The sequence below is a fragment of the Laetiporus sulphureus genome (assembly GCF_001632365.1).
Source record: "Laetiporus sulphureus 93-53 unplaced genomic scaffold LAESUscaffold_11, whole genome shotgun sequence".
NCBI lineage: Eukaryota > Fungi > Basidiomycota > Agaricomycetes > Polyporales > Laetiporaceae > Laetiporus > Laetiporus sulphureus.
The window spans coordinates 60,079-79,534 of record NW_024468520.1 but is presented as its reverse complement, the minus strand read 5'-3'; the positions used below and the strand labels follow the sequence as shown (position 1 = coordinate 79,534).

Sequence of the window (19,456 nt, the reverse complement as noted above, 5' to 3'; positions counted from 1 at the left end):
ACATTTCACTGGCCCGCAACCGGCATTTTGATGCATATCTTCTCTGTCTGAGAGCGCGACGACGCCTACACCAATGGCAATTTGGCACAGTTGCGGGAGCGGTGCATACGTCCTTCAGAGCTGCAGCTCTACTGCAGCTCCAGCCTGAACAAGTCTGGCGCATCAGTTACCTGCATGACTGAATCAGACGCCGCGAACCACATCTCAGCTACTGCAGATGCCACAGGCGGCATCATGCGTGGACAGTGACTGAGTATATGTTACTGTGAATCGGGTTAGGACGTAGTCATGACATCTCAGTCTAAAGCTTGCATTTGCATTCACAAGGGTTGACATCTGCTGTAGCATAAAATACGGATTTTTCCTCCTCTAATACATGCCCGCTTCATGAGCATCAGGAAAACTGGTAATGAGCATTGAGTACTGAGCGACCGAGACTAGAATTTTGACATGAGCATACATTTGGTCTCACTGAAATCCACGCCATCTCTCGTCCACACAACACCTAAAGCCAGGGCGGCCACAAAGCATGCGCCTCCTCAATACAAACCGGCGGCAGAGTAATGTTGTATGCGTTATCATACAACAGCATCTCGAAATTCACCGACTCGAATTTGCCATGCAATTCGTCCTCCACAGCTTGATGAGGACTCCAGTGTTCACTTTGAGGATCGATCAACCCAATATAAAGATGCTTGATCGCAAGTTGCGCACGATGCGGGAGGATCGAGGCCAGGATGATGTCGCAATCACTATCATCCACGATGGTGATACGTAGCGTCGTCAGTGTGGAACAGAGAGGCCGGTCGATTGGGTCTCGGAAGAGCGTGAGTGCATCGACGATCTTCGTCAGGACCTCAATATTGACGGACAGTGTCTGAAGCGCGGTCATCTGCCTGAGAAGGCTGCGGACACCTTCAAGACTGGGAACCCCGCATGCGTCCCACTCCAACATGCACAGGTGTGAGATGCTGGAAAGGGGTAGCATCCATAGCCACTTGAATTTGGTCCAATCCTCGAGGGTCATGCTCTCCCAGAACTCAAAACGGAGACCAGAAGAGGCTCCAGTGACGATAGCGACGTGCGGCTGGAAATGCAATTCTTTGGGTTGCTTTAGGGCATTCAATGACCAAGTGGACACTAACTCTAAAAGTCGCTGATCATCATCGCACTTTTTCTCGCATAAGATTGAGACGGACACGTCTTCGTTTAGCTGAGCATCCCGGAAGACATAATCGATGACATCGGCCCACATATATTCGATCAGCAACCGGCGCAACCGAGCGAGCGACACAGGCTTCGTATCTGCAGCCTCAATTTGCTCTTGGTGGTGTGGGTTGTCACGGTCAGCTACACTTCGCAGGATAAGATCGACTAGGTTTGGTGTTCCAGAAAGCAAGCTGCGTAGATTGATGGGAGCTTTGGGTACATTGCAATGGCCGAGAGCCAAGAATGTCAATTTGGCGAACACATTGCTGGGCAGCCAATGCATATATGTCAGTGACAGGCGCTCCAGACATGGCGTGTGATTGTTGAAGAGTTTGAACGATCCATCTGGCACCCTGACGCTCAAGTCCCCCTGCAACGCGAGAGACCTGAGCGAGGGCGCTGGCATTCGAAGGTTCTCACGTGCTGAGGGCCGTATCCAGTACAATTCTTGGATTCGGGATGAATGCTCCACATTTTGGAGAGCATGTGCAACAGCAGAAGAAGGTCGCAATTTGCAGCAAGCCAGAACCTTGAGTGGGCCTCGGCCGGACCTTTCCAGCAAGATATGATCTTTAGGCTCCCAATATGTTTCAACGCCATTCCAGAACTCCCGGATCCCCAAGGCGATATCTTTCCAACGATAACAGACGAGCATTAGACTGACTGCTCTGCCCTTTTCAATCCAAGTTGGGTTCCAGACGGTGGTAGTTGCTCCCCATGTGTAGTATGTAGATCTGTATCGAGCCAGCTTGACGGTGCAGGTCGTCACGAATATCTCCCGGAACACTTCAGGAGGAAGACGGTTGATCGCGACGCGGGCATTGCGGTTGCACCGCTCAGCTTGAACCGCAGCAGTCTCGGCTACCTTGATCAGCCCTTCAAGATGCTTGAGCTACATGCTGTTATATCAGTTTGTTGGGCTAGACTGGGAGCAAAGGTTACTGACCTCACGTGCGCTGTATACAATGAGGTCGCGATCAGTATGTATAAATGATATGATCGGGGCGGGCAGGGACGCACCGTTGACGAGGGTCACTTTGCTCAAGCTTGGAAGACTGCATCTTTGTCACGGTTTTTCCGCGCCACAAGTCTCAAGCGCCCACGGACCATTATTTATCCACCTAGTTACCCTATATAGTATGTACCACTACGCTTCCACGTGTATATCTTAGTATACCCACGCCACTCGGACATCCCTCGGACATGTACCAGTCACGTGACCCTACGTCATAGTGACATCGTAGGTCTGGACTCCATAGACACTCCTATACTTAGACGGACTCCACTAGGCCTGAGCACGCCATAGCACGCCATAATGATGTATTATTACCAACCTAGGGTACGCAGGATCTTACACCCGGTACCAGGGGTCTGGCCCCTCTTGTATATATACCCGCTCGAGCTGAGGCCTACCCCTCAGTTTCGAGTTGGTCTTTACTCCTCCACTTGAGCTAGAGATCCCTGACGGGATAGGCGAGAGCGGACCCAGGAGTTCCTGAGATCCTTCACATAACTCGAAACTACTCTCTTAAATCTGCGGGCACCGGTCGACGCCTCAGATTGCATACCTCTGTCGATCAAACTTCATCCTCATCGTGCCCAGTCAGGGCTTCTTCCCACATTCCTCGGGCTTAGCTGCGCCCTGCTGAACCTCTTCGGTAAAGCGAATACGCGGACTGTCAGTCAGGATACATAGGCCCTAAACCAGCCTCCTGCGAAAGTGGGCGACATACTACAGTCCCAAATCTTGCCGCGACCCCAGGCGTAAGGGGACTTGCCAGTTGAAACCTAGTGGTTAAAACTGCATTAGGGCTGTCAAGAAGGGCCAGGAGTGCCTGTTGACGTCAGCACCACTAGGAGCAAGGGACGCAGTACTCCTTAAAAGGGTACCACTATCATTGTCTAATCCGTCGGGGACCCTGTCTGGTCTGGCTACTGTCAGGCCCATAGACCCCGTAGAGGCGTGACCTTGAAGCGTGGGGCTGCTAGTCCATAAAAACTATCCTCGGCCTAGTTGCCGTGCTATACGGAGGATTTATCCTCTAACGTCGCCATCCTAGCCACCAGGTCTAGGGGTAGCAGACGTAACAACCGCAGACAAGGGAGAACTTGCGGGAGGAACGAGTCACCTTTGAAAAGGCTCTGAAGCTGTAAATCAGCAACACTTCTGGACCGCTTCGGCGAGACCTGCATAACCTCGAGTAGCGAGGGAATAAACCTACTTGCTCAGTGCTAAAGCGGCACCAGACGCGTATTCAACCCCTGCGCAGTTCTGGCTTACTTAGGGGTTTAGTTACCAATACATACGTAGACAAATAGTCGTTTGGTGTGGGACGAACTCTCGGAAAGCTCTGCTGGAACGGCAGGTGGACCAAGGTTACATCCCTTCAGAGGTAGTTGGACACTGGTGGTGAAATAATCAAAGACCACAAAGACCCCTCTGCGACTGCGAACTGCACCATTCAGGACTCCGTAGTAACTAGACCTACTAGGAGTAGCAGGACTCTAAAGCTGCGTCTGGGTCATTACAAGGCCCTGGTGAAGAACAGCTCGACAAGTTCGCGAGCAGGTTACAACATCGAATGCAAAGGTTCTCGTTGGAAGGATACACATCCATATACACCGTATCTCCAGGACCGGTAGAGTGGGATCAAGTATACGAACACATCAGCGTCATCTTCCGGGCGGACTTCATCTACCAACCACACGTCGCCCAATCCCGTTTCATCCTCTACCGTTACCAAGTCGTCATCGACTACTACGAAAGGCTCGAATACCAGCCACATCGCATAGTCAGGGAAGCTCCCAGGCAGCCTCCACCAGTAGAAGACGACCAGGAACTGTATCATCTCCTGTTCGACGAAGAGTACGGTATTTCCTCCGACGACGAAGAAGAACCTTTCTGAACAGGTCGCCAAAACCCCGACCAGGTACCAACACCGAAAATGGCCCAATCCGAGCATTCCGTAGAAGGACATTTAAACCCCGAAAATCTGGATCCCAGGGCACCCACCCCATCCTCATTCAACAATACTGACATCCTCGCCCCCACACCACGATACTTCATGACGCCAGCAATGCTGGAAGCACTCCCCACGAGAAGGGGACCCTCAGCAAGGCTGGTAGAAGAATTCGCCGCCCTATACCCCGAAGAATCAAGGACAGGGAGACGTTTCCATCAGTGGGAATACGATATCCATGCCCGCGAACACTCTGTAGAAGACAGGCAGCGATATCGAACGCAACCAGTAGATGTGGTAGCAAGGCACGGAGGGGCTGCAAGGGGACAAGACTATGTCTGGTCGAGTCATGCATCAGGAACCCCACCAGGGTACGAACGATACAGATTTCCGGATAACAGACAAAGCTATTATCTGGCACGACCCGGTCTCCCCCCACCAAACGAGGATGTCCCAGGATTTTGGACCCAGCCGACCGATATGAGGCGTGCTTACCAGCACCTCCAAAATGACTACAATCGACTACGTAGTCGACTCGACGTCGCACGAAGAGAGGTAGCAGAAGCACGGGAAGGACGCCTAGCGGCCGAAGCAACCCGAGACCGTCTCATGAGGCAGGTGGACGAAAACGAGGCTTCACGAACAGAGCGCGGCAACCAGATCCACAAGCTAACAACGGAACTGGAAGCCTTCAAGAAAGCACTCAAATCCAGCGAGGAAAGGGTAACGGGTCTAGAAGGCATCAACAAGACCCAAGAAACCCGAATCCACCTCCTGGAAGCCATGACGCGTCCACCACCGTCTTCCCCTATTTGACCACCCAAAAAACCGGTCGACAAGGGCAAGCGCAGACAGGATCCCGGGCAGCAGGATATTCGGGATTGGGTAAAAGGAGTCGGCGGAACCGCCGGCCCTAGTGGGCTCAAACCGGCACACCAGGCAAACCCTGAGCAGCCGCCCTCTAGGGTGCAGACGCCCCCAATGTCCCCGGCGCACTCATACAAGGGAGATGAAGATGACGAGCTGGCAGGGGCACTATTCGCATTCCCCCCAGAGTGGCCGGTCCCACCACCAGATCGGGACCGTCGCTCCGCAGCCCCGCCACCAGCATCCTCGGACGAGGTACACAGAAAGTCGTTCCGAGGACCAAAGGTCAATCTCCCGGAGCCATTCGATGGCACCAAGGCAAAGGCAAAGGCATGGCTCGTCGATGTAATGAACTACATCGTCATGAAGCCCAGCGAATTCGAGGATGAACAAAGTAAGATTCGCTGGGCCATGTCTTACATTCGTGGACCCCAAATAGATCATTGGAAAGCCTCCCTGTTGGAAAGGATGATGGGAGGACCCCCGGTCTACGCCACGCTCCAGGACTTCATCGCAGACTTCAAGAAGATGTACTACCCTGCGAACCCGGAGCTGGAGGGTCAACGAATGCTGCGATCCATGCAGCAAAGATACAAGCCTTGGGAAGAGTTCGAAGCCGAATGGGAACATTGGGTCAAGGTCTCGGGGTACAAGGATGAGCAACTGTTGCTCCAACTGCTTAGGACGGCCATGCGGAAGGAGCTCTGTGACAGAGTCTGGTCGTCCGAAGGAATCAGCCGGGACGTCAACAGCTACAGCCTGTGGAAACAGGTTGCAGCCCGGCTGGACCTTCAACAGCAGCAACAGTGGGCATCCACCTTCGAGGACCGAAAGGGCAAGGGGAAAGCCAAGGACTCCAGAACCCGACAAGTCCACCAGGAGGAAGGTTCAACAACGGTAACGGCAAATGCGGTTAGGACAACAGGAAGGGCGCCCATCAGAAACATCGATGAGGCAGGAAAAGCGGTACCGCACAAGGAAACGGTAGGCGTCGAAAACGAACGCGACAAGCACCGGAAGTGTGGTACCTGCGGGAAGGAAAGGTCGGAGAAGGGGTCGTGCACGGATATATGGCACACCCATTATTACGATGGAAAGGCGCAGTGCTGGCGCAAAAAGGATGCCCAGCCTGCAGCTCGGGCCAGTACGGTAGAAGAAACCGAGGCCGTACGAGCATTCAAGGCGGCCATTGCGGCCAACCCCGCTCTGCTCAACCAGGCGGGTTTTCAATTCGGCAAGGCTTAAGTACGCAAGTCTTGCAGGACTCACGACTCGATCCGGACATTTCATTTTCCTTGACCAGTAACGTGCATTCCTCGGTGGTGGAGGCCCAAAAGCCTGAGAAGCGCCCTGGTTTACATGGGTCACCCCTGACCATTAACGGCCATTCCATGGTCACGGAGGTCGCGAGACCTGAGAAGGGCCATGGTTTAGACGGGTCACCAAAAGGTGGGTCCCCAGGGAGAGTCGAGCTGATGGTGGTGGAGGCGAAGCCTGAGAAGCGCCATCAAGCCGTACCTGAAAACACCCTGGAGGGATGTGGGCAGGAGGGTCTAAGCTCAGGAAAGGGAAAATTCAGTACCCCTGACGCAGATGACAGCACACCACCACACCCTAGCGGATCTCGTTTTTCTATTCTTTCCTCTCTCAATTGTACTAGTAGCACTACGTCGGACAATATGGGTACAAGTAGTGGTGCCCACTCTAATGTAACAGTAGTAAGAGCGAAAACGGGGTCTCGGGATGACGGGACCTTAGCGGTGCCTGATCGAGCTCGGCCGGATCAAAAAGCATCGGTGCTTAATTCCGTGAATAGCTCAATTTCTAACATTTCTTCAGTTCAGAACACGGACAGTCTGCAAGTGGAAGCTTCAACATCGGCAAAGCGTACACCGAAGAAGAAGACACAGAAAACCACTTTGCGTGTATTTCTAGACCACCTGCAAGCCATCGTACCAACCCGCCAAACAGAAGGCGCAGCAGGGTACGATCTGCACTCAGCGGAGGAAGTGGTCATTCCCGGTCACTCCCGTCTCCTTGTAGATACCGGCCTGAAGTTGATGATACCCAGCGGATGCTACGGACGCATCGCTCCGCGCTCAGGCCTGGCTGTAAAACATGGAATAGATGTAGGGGCCGGAGTAATAGACTCTGACTATGTTGGACGAGTCAAAATACTCCTAATAAATACCCTTGATACCCCGTTCCAGATTGAGTATGGGGACCGAGTCGCCCAGCTAATCTTGGAACGAAACGATACCCCGATTACCGAAGTCGTGACGGAAATAGCAGAAACAGCAAGAGGGACTGCTGGCTTCGGATCGACCGGTACTAAACTGCGTGGACAATTCAACGTCCGAGCAGTACGACGACATCGCCAGATCGATATACCAGTAACAATAGAAGTTGGGGATAGGAATATACCCGCCAAAGCCCTTCTAGATTCGGGTTGCACCGGGTGTTGCATCGACGAACAATTCGTATCTAAGTTCCAGATACCTAAGATACCGTTCGATCGACCACTCCGCGTATTCAACGCAGATGGGACCCCCAACCGTGACGGCGATATGACCCATTATGTATTATTAGACATAGTTATCCAAGGCCATAGAGAGCGCCGATCATTCAATGTGACTACCCTTTCGGACCACGACATGTTCCTCGGGTTCGATTGGTTGGAAGATCACAACCCTGATATCGACTGGGCTAAACGCACGCTTCGCTTCACGCGTTGTAACTGCGAGGAGCTTAAGTTGGAGGACGGAGATAAGGTGCTGGCATTGGACAGCGACTACATTCGGAAGCAGTTTTCCGAATACGAACATATACGAGCCACCAAGGCCACCGACCTAGCCATCGCTCAAGGCAAAAGTACCAAAGCCAAGAGCATGCAAGAGGTTGTTCCAGAGGAATACTGGGATTATAAGGAAGTCTTCGAGGAAGCTGAATTCGACCAGCTTCCTGAATGCAGAGTATGGGATCACGCCATAGAACTAGTAGACGGCGCGAAACCTTTCTGCGGAAAGGTATATCCAATGAGCGTAAAAGAACAGGAAGCTCTGGATATATTCCTTGAAGAAAACCTCAAGACTGGTCGCATACGACAGTCTAAATCCCCCTGGGGCGCCCCCTTCTTCTTTGTCAAGAAAAAGGATGGCAAATTAAGGCCGGTTCAGGACTATAGACGGCTCAATGAAGTTACAAAGAAAAATAAATACCCGCTCCCTTTAATCAATGACTTATTCGACCGGCTTAAGGGGGCCCGGTACTACTCTAAGCTCGACATCCGGTGGGGCTATAATAACATACGGATCAAGGAAGGGGATGAGGAAAAGGCCGCGTTCGTCACGAACCGAGGTCTATTCGAACCTCTAGTGATGTTCTTCGGACTCACTAATTCACCATCAACGTTCCAAATGATGATGAATGATATCTTCCACGATCTGATCCTCACTGGGAAAGTTATGGTATACCTGGACGATATCTTAATATTCACCAAGGACATGAAGGAGCATCGCCAGGTTGTAAAACAAGTACTCAGAATACTCCGGGAACACAAGCTGACGTGTAAACCTGAGAAATGCGAGTTTCATGTCGAAGAAACGGAGTACCTAGGTCACATCATTGGCCATGGGAAACTTCGCATGGATCCTGCAAAGGTGGCTGGCATTGCAGAATGGCCAGAACCCAGGTCCAAGAAGGACGTTCAGCAGTTCCTCGGATTTTGTAATTATTATAGACGATTTGTGAAGGGCTTCGGCTCCTTGGCCAAGCCTCTTTCGGACCTTACGGGCAACCGAGAATGGGAATGGACGGACACCGCAAGAAGTGCCTTCCAAGGTCTCAAGGACCTCCTTACGTCGGCCCCAATTGTACACATACCTACGGACGAGGACCCGTTTATGGTAGAAGTAGATGCTTCGCAATTCGCCCTCGGGGCAGTTCTTATGCAGAAGCAAGATAATCTTTGGGTACCAGTATCCTATTACAGTAGGTCATTCAAGGACGCCGAGAAGAACTATCAGGTGTACGATAGAGAACTTCTCGCTATTGTAGATTGTCTAGAAGAATGGCGACACTACTTAATACACGCCAAGCATACTGTACAGATCTTCACTGATCACCTTAATCTAACGTACTTTAGGAAACCACAGAAGATCAACCCCCGCCAAGCACGGTGGATGTCTTTCCTCGCTGAATACGATTTCGAACTCCATCATATCCCAGGCAAGAAAAACAGTGCAGCAGATGCGCTTAGCCGACGACCAGACTATGACGATGGTATGGATCACTTGGACAATCAGGTCGTATTACCTGCCGAGTTGTTCAGGAATACCAAAGTTGTAGGGACGGACGCTATTCGCGATCTCTGCGCCACACATTCTTCCGAATATTTACTATGGAAAACTTTGCCTCAAAAGGAGCTCGAGTCAGCCGAGGACGGCACACTCTGGAGGGGGGGTGAAATTCTCATAATCCCAAATAACCAAGAAATAATCGGCAAAGTAATACAGTCCCACCACGATGCCGCGTTCATGGGACACCCAGGAATAGAAAGGACCATGGAACTAATCAAGCGATCGTACTGGTGGCCAGAAATGATCAAGGATGTTACGGCGTATGTGAAAGGTTGTGGGACCTGTCAAAAGGCCAAACCTAACCGCCAACACCGATCAGCACCATTAGAGCCAAACCCAGTTCCAGATCATAACTGGCAGTACATCTCCACGGACCTTATTGTAAAACTACCTACTGTAGACGAGTACGACTCCATCCTTGTATTTGTAGACCTGAAGTCAAAAGACTTCATCGCCATACCCTGCACGGAGTCGATCAACTCGAAGGACTATGCGGACTTGTATATTAAACATGTAATGTCGGCACACGGACTAGCGGAAAGGATATGGTCCGACAGGGGACCACAGTTCGTATCCTCGTTTACTAAGGATGTATACCAACAGTTGGGCGTCCAGGGAAATCCTTCCACTGCCTACCACCCTCAGACGGATGGGCAGACGGAACGAATGAACCAGGAAATAGAGACCTACTTGAGGATATATACTTCCTATAGACAAGATGACTGGCCTTCCAAGATACCCCTCGCTATGTTCGCATACCGAAACCATAGACAAGCAAGCACCGGCTATACCCCATTCTACCTTACACATGGATACCATCCCTATACGGGAGTCGAAACCAGGAAGGAACCCCGCAATCAATCAGCCGAAGAATGGATGAAAGAGATGGAGGAACTTTCCAAGGACGCAACTAATCATCTTACCAAAGCAAAAGGTATAATGAAAAAGTACCACGATGGCAAATACCCGGACCATGCGGCCTATACCAAGGGCGATCTGGTACTATTAGAAGGAACTAATATTACTACTACTCGACCAAGCAAGAAGCTGGACGATAAACGTTACGGACCATTTAGCATAGTAGAGAAGGTCGGGAAGTCGGCATTCAGACTCAAGCTACCGCCCGCTTGGCGTCATATACACCCCGTCTTCCACGAGTCCCTATTAATACCCTATCACCCCGCGCAATTTAGTGTACAAAAAGACGATACTACTATACCCGTTCCGGAGGGCGAACCCCCTACCATTAGCCAAATCCTTGACAGTAAAAAGTCCAAAACTGGACTATTATACCTGGTCAAATGGAAGGGAAAGGACGACACCGAGAACACTTGGATACCACGCTCTACAATAGCAAAGGATTACATCCTACTGCTTAATAACTTCCATAAGCTACATCCCAAGGCGCCCAGACCGCCTAATCTCCTCACTATACCCGGTGGTCAAAGGATCCGCGCTCAAGAAGACGAAGAAAGCGACGATGAACCGGACAGTAAAGGAGGAAAGATGACGGAAGAGGAGAAAGACGAGTGGAAGGAAAAGATCTACTGGGATCACAAAATGATACGATGGTACAAACGCAAGTTCCAAGCCCATGTCGTACTCCACGTACCCCTCGATACCCCGATTGGCCTAGAAATAGGGCTGCCCGAGAAGTTCGACATCGTTTGCATATGGCTGGCGAATCCAGACCACTACGTCCATACGGTCTTATTCGTCGGAACTCCCAAGTCGCGCAACCATCTATTTGTATACCCAATTAACGCCCAGTGGATAGTAGAAGAAGGAAAGGTCCAGTGCCCGGAGCGCACTCACGGCTACTATTATCTCGACGATGCACAAATACCCTGGCAACGTATGCGTTTCAAGGATACCCCGGTGAGGGAAGAGGACGTCTCCACTTATACCACATATGACCCGGAGCGTACTCGGACACCAATACCCAAAACCAAATGGAACCTACAAGCCGTACACCCGCGCATCTACGACTAGAACTCAAGCCTCGTGAGGACACTTCAGCCTGGAGGGGGGGTACTGTCACGGTTTTTCCGCGCCACAAGTCTCAAGCGCCCACGGACCATTATTTATCCACCTAGTTACCCTATATAGTATGTACCACTACGCTTCCACGTGTATATCTTAGTATACCCACGCCACTCGGACATCCCTCGGACATGTACCAGTCACGTGACCCTACGTCATAGTGACATCGTAGGTCTGGACTCCATAGACACTCCTATACTTAGACGGACTCCACTAGGCCTGAGCACGCCATAGCACGCCATAATGATGTATTATTACCAACCTAGGGTACGCAGGATCTTACACCCGGTACCAGGGGTCTGGCCCCTCTTGTATATATACCCGCTCGAGCTGAGGCCTACCCCTCAGTTTCGAGTTGGTCTTTACTCCTCCACTTGAGCTAGAGATCCCTGACGGGATAGGCGAGAGCGGACCCAGGAGTTCCTGAGATCCTTCACAATCTTCATCAAATCCGACGCATTTAATTCTTCGAGCGAAGGTATCTTCTTACCACGTTTCTGACGTGACGTTGTTGGTGAAGTTGAGTTCGCGATGGCAATGTTCTATGAGGAGAGTCGAGGTGGCAGGAGCAGGAAAGGGGGGAGGAAGTGGATGGGTGAATAATGTCTGAGCGACAGACTTTGAAGCGTGCTCTGTAGCGGGAGCACTGTGAGGTGTGGGGTGGGCAGAGCGAAAGTAGGAGGACAGATGGAGAGAGGTTGTCGGTTGTAGAGGAGCTTGGGTCAGTCAGAAGAGAAAAGGTAGCATGTGTGCGCGAAGAGCGGTGCGACGAGCTGTTCATCGAGAGCAGGTCAAGGCTAATGGGCGTCTACCGCGTTAACTTCTCTCGCATTCGAATACCGTCGCGCTCGTGTACAAAACTAGTTATAGCGCGGGCTAGCAAATTGCTCTCACCTGGCAGCTTCTTTCGTAATCTACGAAGACCTCAACATCATGTGCTTCGCACGAAACTAAACGTGAGCGACAAGGCTATTGGACGATCGATTCGGTGTTCGCAGGTATTCGTGCACGTCTCTACATCCATCGGAACGCATTCCCTCAGCTAATAACATCTGTGCGCGAAAGATGTACTACCGAGTTAAGTCACATCCCGAGTGGATGCAGGCGAATGTCGGTTTTCGTAATGGGCTCAATTGCCTGAATTACGAATGCTGTCCGAATGATTCAATGAAACAGTCCTTGGCACCTCATCAATGTGAACAACTGTTGACATGCGTGCAGTTCAGCAGAAAGTCTGGAAAGGCGCGTTGGTGAAGAAGTCACTCTTTGAATGACCTTCAGACGGGTACAGCACAAGAATTAGTGCTTTCTGGATGCCACATTGATGTACTGACAGGCCCGGGGATACGGAGGCTCTATCACTCTTTGCATCATGCTGGTCACGCAATCGGTGATTGCTCTTCCGTGCTGGCTCGTTCTCATGTCGCTGCTTCTTCACGCTTCACGCTTGTCCTCGCATTACTCATGTCCACTTTGCGCCATATGCCGCTTGAATTGCATTGATCCCGTGGTGGTGCTTCTGAGCAGATGCGACTTTATGGCCTCCGTCTCGTCCTCCTTACCCTCGGGTCGCCGAGCAACGACTGCCGCTGCCAGTCGATTTCGTCATGGCTACCGTTGCCAAAGAGCTCGTCAAGCCTGGCCACATCTCTCGGGCAGGCTCTTCGATCATCGATGAGAAACGGCGGTCCGACTCTGAAACGGTGTCTATCGAGGAAAGTGTAGCCGCCAGAGAACGACGGCTCCTCAGGAAGCTGGACCTGCATCTTCTCCCGGCGCTCACTATGCTCTACTTGTTGTCCTTTCTCGACCGATCGAACATTGGCAATGCCAAACTCGATGGCCTGGTGACCGACCTCAAGATGACACAAGCGGATTATTTGAACGCTCTTACCCTGGTGACGTCGACCGTTCTTCTCTCCATCATGCATGCTGATGCGCTGCATTGGCAGTACTTTCTCGGCTACGTGTTATTTGAGATACCGAGCAACATTGTCCTTAAGCGCCTAACTCCGAGGATGTGGCTGCCGACCTTAATGGTAGTCTGGGGCATTGTTTCTACCCTTATGGGACTTGTCCACAATTATGGCGGCCTTCTGGCTGTGGTGAGCTTGCTGATTTTCTTCGGGTTCCAAGAGCGCCTGACTGAGCTATGTTCAAGCGCTTTTTCCTCGGTGCCACAGAAGCTGGACTCTTTCCCGGCGTCGTGTACTATCTCTCCTGCTGGTATAAGAGGAAGGAGCAGCATTTCCGTATCTCTATTTTCTTCAGTGCTGCAAGTCTTGCAGGTAAGCAATAGATTATATTAATAATAAACTCAGCGCTGAGTCGTCGTAAGGCGCGTTTGGCGGTGTCCTTGCCTACGCTATCGGCAAAATGAACGGCATCGGCCACAAATCTGGCTGGTCTTGGATTTTCATCATTGAGGTGGATGGGGTACATCCTTTAGAATGTTCATGCCATCTCATTCATTATACAGGGTCTGTTCACCATTGTACTGGCAGTCTTGTCCCACGCCTTTGTCCACAATTACCCGGATACAGTATCGTTCTTAAGTCCGGAAGAAAAAGAATTACTCCATAGCCGCTTACGCAACGACAACGATGCGTTGAGCGGGGAAATCTTTGCATGGCGCCATGTGAGGAAGGCTTTCGAAGACGTCGCTGTTTGGCTGTATTGTTTCTGCTTCGTAGGATGCTCCCTTCCTTTGTACACTCTGTCCTTGTTCTTGGTAAGCTCGTCGAATTCATGTGGCTGTAATTGGCCGTTAATATCGTTCTTGCAATGCAATTCAGCCGACGATCATCAACGATCTTGGGTATACAGCCGCCCAAGCCCAACTTTTAACTGTACCCCCGTACTTCGTCGCGACGGTCCTCACATTCTCTACAGCCTGGGGTTCACATCTGATCAATCGTCGTGCACCGTTCATCATTGGCGGCGCAGTGCTTGCGATAGTTGGATACATCATCCTCATCACGTCCTCGAAGAGCGGAGTGCAGTACTTCGCAACCATACTGTGCGCAGGCGGGATATATCCGGCCACGGCCATCACACTATCCTGGCCTGCGAACAATGTGTCCGGTCAGCTGAAGCGTGCGGTTGCGTGTGCACTGCAGATCAGTGTAGGAAATGTACGTTCTATGCTCTCTCGCGAAAAGTAGGATCTTCATTTGCGTTCTCATCCACGCAGGGTTTGGGCGCCATTGTCGGCACGCAACTGTACCGCTACGGCCCACGATTCTACCTAGGCCATGGATTCGCCATCGGGTACTTGTGCCTCGTCATCGTCGCCGCATCACTCAATTGGCTCGTTCTGGCCAGACGAAATGTAGAGAAGGAGAAGTTGCGGGAATCTGACGAGTTTACGGAGGAGGAAGATAGTCGCCTGCTTTTGGGTGATGAGCATCCTTCTTGGACCTTTCAACTATGATGTGAGTGACCATGATATATGAATAGAGTGTGTGATTTTTGTCATCTCACATGACGGATGAACTGGACTAAACTGTCGCAAATCGACGGCGAGCAATCGCGGTGCATTGAGGTACACTGATAGCGGGCGGAAGTCGAGTTTCAATCCAAAGTCATGCTCGGCGTGACAGAGCATATTTCCGCATAAAGTCTACCAGCTGCTAGTTTTCGAGCTCATAAGTTTCGTGCTGACGTGCTGCTCGCACTCCTCATATGTAGGCACTGAAAGTGTTATGTGTCATGTCGCCCCGTGTATAAGTTGTTCTTGTTACCTCTTGCTGCTCATGGCGAACCCTATAGTACGTATATCTAAGTTACTATATCTTCTGTCCTTTCCACTGACTGTATGAGTGAAACAAACCCTAGTGGCCATGATCGGAAGAAGGGTGGTCAGTGCACGTCGCACATCTAGAACAGTGCAAGGCAATCGGCGAGTTTGTCATGAACAATTGTTTCAGTAACCTGCAAAAACCTATGTTCCGGGTGCCTCGCGTTGAACAAAGTCGGGGCCCTCGAACGCAGCAAGGTGAGAGCCAGGCACGCGAGTTACTTGTGTTTCGTGTTGACTTTCCCGGCCAGGAGTTCGGGAGTCACCCGCTCTCTATGGCTCCACTAGGTACGGGGCCAAACCGATGGCCCGTCCCATTGTAGCCGCGCCCTATTATATACACGCGCGCTACTACTCTCCCACGCCGGTGGCGCAGGTCGCACTGGGGCCTCTCGCATCTGTGCTCCGCACCCAGATTCCAACATTTCGGACACTTAAAACTCATGGTCTCTTGCGAGAACGTCTAGTCTGATGTCAGCTTCCAGGTCCTTTGCAGTCTTACATTCTACAGCTTATGTTAAATGCCAGAAGGCATAAGAATCGACCTACTAGATCGACGCGGTCCCGTGACCTGTTGGTCCAAACGCGTTCGCGGCTGTGGCGGCTGACAGCGTCATCTGAGTCTGAAACCATGGTTGAACGCGGCTGACAGTGAGCCTCTTGTTTGTCCGACAAACAATCCATGCCTATATACATCCGCCCAGCTCGCGCGAATGCCCTCTCCTCACTTCTTCCTCTTCCTTCCTCTTCTCCCTTTTGTTTCACAGGTTTCTTCCTTTCAATTGCAGGTAGCGGGCTTTTCGCGTCCACTGGGTGAGCAACGCCCTTTATTTCATCGCCATCTACTCACGCTATCCATTCATCATGCCATGCAGCGCCGTTAGGGTTGCCGGTTCACGTCCTTGCTCAAGATCAGGTTAGCCCCTTCTATGAGATCGTCACCGCAGCTGATTATCCTTTTACAGTGCTCCGCCTTGGGTTGAAGTGACCAAGAACGGGACTCCCCTCAGTGTCGATGCGCTTGAGGTGGGCGGTGTGCGCTGGTCGCCGTCGTCTGGAGGGGAGGTGCTCGCTAGCCGGGTGTCTCTTCTCGCGTGTCGTGGGTTCAATATCTGCGGGACCGCGATAGGTCCGTTCTTCTTTTTTATTTTCTTCATTTTTCTTCGTTTCGTTCCTATTTCTTTGTGATGCTGCATTGTAATTGTCGAGAGGATGGGGAGAGCGGGGAGCGGATGGGAGGAGGTCTCGAGGGAAGGGCCGTTGCTCGCACTTGTCGAGCTCGGTCCTGGTGCAGGCCTTTTCGTGGCCCTCGGGATAAGTACCCGACCTGGTTGACGGGTCGGGGAAACCAACATGCGCCTGAACCATAGCACTTACTTAGTATTCGCATAATTGATGCAAATAATACTTGTAGTTCGTACATATAGGTCATTGGGCCATGAAGTTTCAGGCCTCATCGATGCATCTTGAAAGATCCCTATGCAAAGATTTACCTAATTAATTGCACTGGGATGGCATGGAATGACGCACATGGAACTCACCACGGTTGATATGCGGTGGATAGCATTGTACATATGCCCACTGTTGGAAGTGGCCGACCGACGGCACTTCTGGTGAAACGCGCTCAACGCGTCGGGAGGGACAAGCGCCAAGCGACGGCTGAAACGTGTCGCAGGGCGGTACCTGGAAACGGAGCGGGCGAGTACGGAAGGGCGGAAAAGATATATAAACACGCACCTGTAGTACCATAGGCCCCAGTCGTTTGTGGCCCCACCAGCCTCTCACTCCCTTGCGCCCATGAGACAGGAAGGTGCCTGCTGGCTAACACCCTTGCCGCACCAGGATTTCCTAGACCCACTGCTTGGACAAGAGGCTTGCGTCAGGAAAGCTGTATGGCTGCAGAGGCCAGGCGGTGTACAGTCATGTTGAGAGATTCGAGAGAAACTATCTGAGCATTTTGTGTGATACGAGAGAATGACCCGTTCATGCCAAAGCAATAGCCACATCAGCCACAGCGGGGTTTAAACGTTTGATGAGCCTTAACCTCAAGTACTATCTCCCACCACTCGACACGAACGCTATGGCGTCCTCTGAACAGGACCTGAAACACTTCACGATAACTACAGGGGACGAGGTGCTCCAAGTGCAAAGGCTTGAGCCAACGGTGAGTGGGAAAGCTCCGTGCACGCGTTCTCGACCATTTAAGTGCTGTGTTGCGTTAGACCAAGGGCGAGGGCAAGGCAGACGAGACTGGCTCGTCCAAAATGGAACCAGTGGCCACGAGAACTCTGCCGCAACTTCCAATCGAGGTGTGGGAGAACGCGATCAACCATCTGTGGGACGACCAGAACACTTTGAGGAAGTGCAGCCTCGTCTGCCGAGCGTGGTACCATCCCATTCGCTTCCACTTGCACAGGCAGATCGAGATCAGGAGTGTTAAGGGTGTGAAGGCCTATGCGAAGATGCTGAAGCAGATGCCCGAGCTGTCGAACCGCACGCACGATATGAACATAATAAGCTATATGGACCTGTCAGCACTGTCGATAGCGGCGATCCTGCTTGCTCGCAAGCTGCCCCGGCTCGAGTGGCTCAGAATATGGAATTCAAAGTGGGAGCCGTGGATGATGCACAGAGATGTCTTCCTGCATCTCTCCGGCTTCTCCGTCACTCGCCTCGATCTCATCGGTGTCACATTCCCCTCGATCACCGTCTTTGGGCGCCTCGTTTGCGCCCTGCCACACCTGGTCCGGCTTGACTTGGAAGATCTGACGTTCACACATGACCACTTCCACCGCGATACATTTGGTTTATATCACAATCGCGTCAACATCAGGTCCTTGTCGCTCGCGCAGATCCCACTGGGATATGAGAAACTCATCGACTTCCTTGCTCATCCTTGCATCTCGAGTCGTTTGCAGAAACTCATCATCAGTGGCCCAGTCAATGTGGCTGAATTACAGTACAAATGGAGATGCCAGCACTTGTTGAATGCTGCATCTGGCTCACTGTCGGAAATGCGATTGGATCTTAGGCTTGGGGATGTAGAACAATGGACAGATGTAAAAATGTCTGCTGCAGGTGTGCACTCTGATTTCATGTAAGCATTTCTGCTAACCAGAGTCTCTCCAGATTCGGTGCTATCCTTCGATCACAATAACTCACTGCAAAGACTATGGCTAACCCATATTGATATTTCACAAGACTTTGGCCTCGACACATTGTGTCGAGTCTTACTTTCAATCAAGTCGGGTCAGCTTCGAGAAGTTATGATAGAGTTTCGCTGGCTTGCACCAATACCCGGAATCAATAAACTGAAGGAGGAATTGAAGAACATGCTCAGTATTTACGAGTCCACTCACCAAGAAGAGATAGACAATTATCTTTCATCTAATTCATTCAGGATGCTGAGCAAGGTGGAGTTTGCACTTATACCCAATTTTACATTCTCCAAAGATCGCGATGCCACAGTTACAGCAGCCAAGGAGCAGTGGAAGCAAATCTTTGCACCTTTATTCCCACGACTGACCGAGCGAGGTATCTTCCGGTGAGTATCCCACGTTTTACGTCTAGACTGGCGCATTGATCTGCATCGCGATATTGAACTACAGCGCCATAGTGAGGGATTCTTCGTCAAACGGGAATTTTTGATCATTGCGCCGTTGTGTCTCCAGCGGATACTTCTCGCGTTCGTGGTCTTGTCTTTACTCTGGCAACGATGAAGGACACGCTCAAGTGGGCCGCCAAGTTTTCTGCCCTCGTCTCGCTGGCTCTTCGAAGTGTCGTCGCACACTTCGGTCTCTTCCACAATCCCCTACGCCATATACATCAAGCGCTCAACGCCTCCATAGCGGCCAGGCGATCCTGGTCCGAATTCTCCAAAAGACGTCTATCCGTCCATTTCGTCGTCTTCACGACGAAGCCGGCAACGCTTATTCTACCGGGCCAATTTGGGAGCCGCAGTGGCCCGTGTCTTCGACGAGTGATCCGAGACGGACTCAGCAGATCCATCAGATATGTCTCCACTGAGAGACTCCTAAAGGCGAAGTGGCCTGGAATTTGATCTCGTGCCATGGTATGGATTCCCGTGCTCGTACGTGCACGACGTCCACAATATCTATGAATAACGTCAAGACGCTGCATCATGCAACGAACCGTCGCGACACGACAAGATCAGGCAATACTAGATCGGCAGCAATCTCGCTGTGGCTGACGGATGCTCA

The 19,456-nt window shown here is 51.5% G+C and overlaps 8 protein-coding genes across 8 annotated transcripts; 6 read left to right on the top strand and 2 right to left on the bottom strand.

The window, feature by feature from the left end:
• Positions 1-505: 505 nt before the first annotated feature.
• On the bottom strand, positions 506-2,270 carry LAESUDRAFT_757555 (uncharacterized protein; the record flags this gene model as incomplete). Its single annotated transcript, XM_040912328.1, has 3 exons — positions 506-2,101; positions 2,156-2,165; positions 2,230-2,270. 3 exons carry the CDS (start codon positions 2,268-2,270, stop codon positions 506-508), a joined length of 1,647 nt encoding a protein of 548 aa, XP_040766048.1.
• Positions 2,271-4,154: 1,884 nt separating this feature from the next.
• Positions 4,155-6,281, top strand: LAESUDRAFT_757554 (uncharacterized protein; the record flags this gene model as incomplete). Its single annotated transcript, XM_040912327.1, has 2 exons — positions 4,155-4,969; positions 5,021-6,281. 2 exons carry the CDS (start codon positions 4,155-4,157, stop codon positions 6,279-6,281), a joined length of 2,076 nt encoding a protein of 691 aa, XP_040766047.1.
• Positions 6,282-6,715: 434 nt separating this feature from the next.
• Positions 6,716-7,369, top strand: LAESUDRAFT_769463 (dUTP diphosphatase; the record flags this gene model as incomplete). The annotated part of the gene is made up of 1 exon (XM_040913778.1): positions 6,716-7,369. A coding segment is annotated over one exon (654 nt), but the record flags the coding sequence as incomplete, so codon positions are not given.
• Positions 7,370-13,007: 5,638 nt separating this feature from the next.
• LAESUDRAFT_676284 (MFS general substrate transporter) lies at positions 13,008-14,894 on the top strand. The gene is made up of 7 exons (XM_040905619.1): positions 13,008-13,335; positions 13,390-13,542; positions 13,599-13,725; positions 13,776-13,864; positions 13,917-14,168; positions 14,233-14,571; positions 14,631-14,894. Exons 1-7 carry the CDS (start codon positions 13,045-13,047, stop codon positions 14,868-14,870), a joined length of 1,491 nt encoding a protein of 496 aa, XP_040766045.1. The 5' UTR covers positions 13,008-13,044; the 3' UTR covers positions 14,871-14,894.
• A 383-nt stretch (positions 14,895-15,277) lies between these two features.
• On the top strand, positions 15,278-15,740 carry LAESUDRAFT_60865 (uncharacterized protein). Its single transcript, XM_040903139.1, has 2 exons — positions 15,278-15,434; positions 15,488-15,740. The coding sequence occupies exons 1-2, from the start codon at positions 15,350-15,352 to the stop codon at positions 15,706-15,708; spliced, it is 306 nt and encodes a 101-aa protein (XP_040766044.1). The 5' UTR covers positions 15,278-15,349; the 3' UTR covers positions 15,709-15,740.
• A 176-nt stretch (positions 15,741-15,916) lies between these two features.
• Positions 15,917-17,209, bottom strand: LAESUDRAFT_811409 (uncharacterized protein). The gene is made up of 3 exons (XM_040914309.1): positions 16,778-17,209; positions 16,658-16,713; positions 15,917-16,595 (listed from the first exon to the last, which is right to left on the bottom strand). Exons 1-3 carry the CDS (start codon positions 16,983-16,985, stop codon positions 16,188-16,190), a joined length of 672 nt encoding a protein of 223 aa, XP_040766043.1. The 5' UTR covers positions 16,986-17,209; the 3' UTR covers positions 15,917-16,187.
• A 134-nt stretch (positions 17,210-17,343) lies between these two features.
• LAESUDRAFT_676281 (uncharacterized protein) lies at positions 17,344-18,067 on the top strand (the record flags this gene model as incomplete). Its single annotated transcript, XM_040905618.1, has 2 exons — positions 17,344-17,400; positions 17,459-18,067. A coding segment is annotated over exon 2 (567 nt), but the record flags the coding sequence as incomplete, so codon positions are not given.
• A 573-nt stretch (positions 18,068-18,640) lies between these two features.
• On the top strand, positions 18,641-19,351 carry LAESUDRAFT_60859 (uncharacterized protein). The gene is made up of 2 exons (XM_040903137.1): positions 18,641-18,780; positions 18,845-19,351. The coding sequence occupies exon 2, from the start codon at positions 18,952-18,954 to the stop codon at positions 19,294-19,296; it is 345 nt and encodes a 114-aa protein (XP_040766041.1). The 5' UTR covers positions 18,641-18,780; positions 18,845-18,951; the 3' UTR covers positions 19,297-19,351.
• Positions 19,352-19,456: the final 105 nt, after the last annotated feature.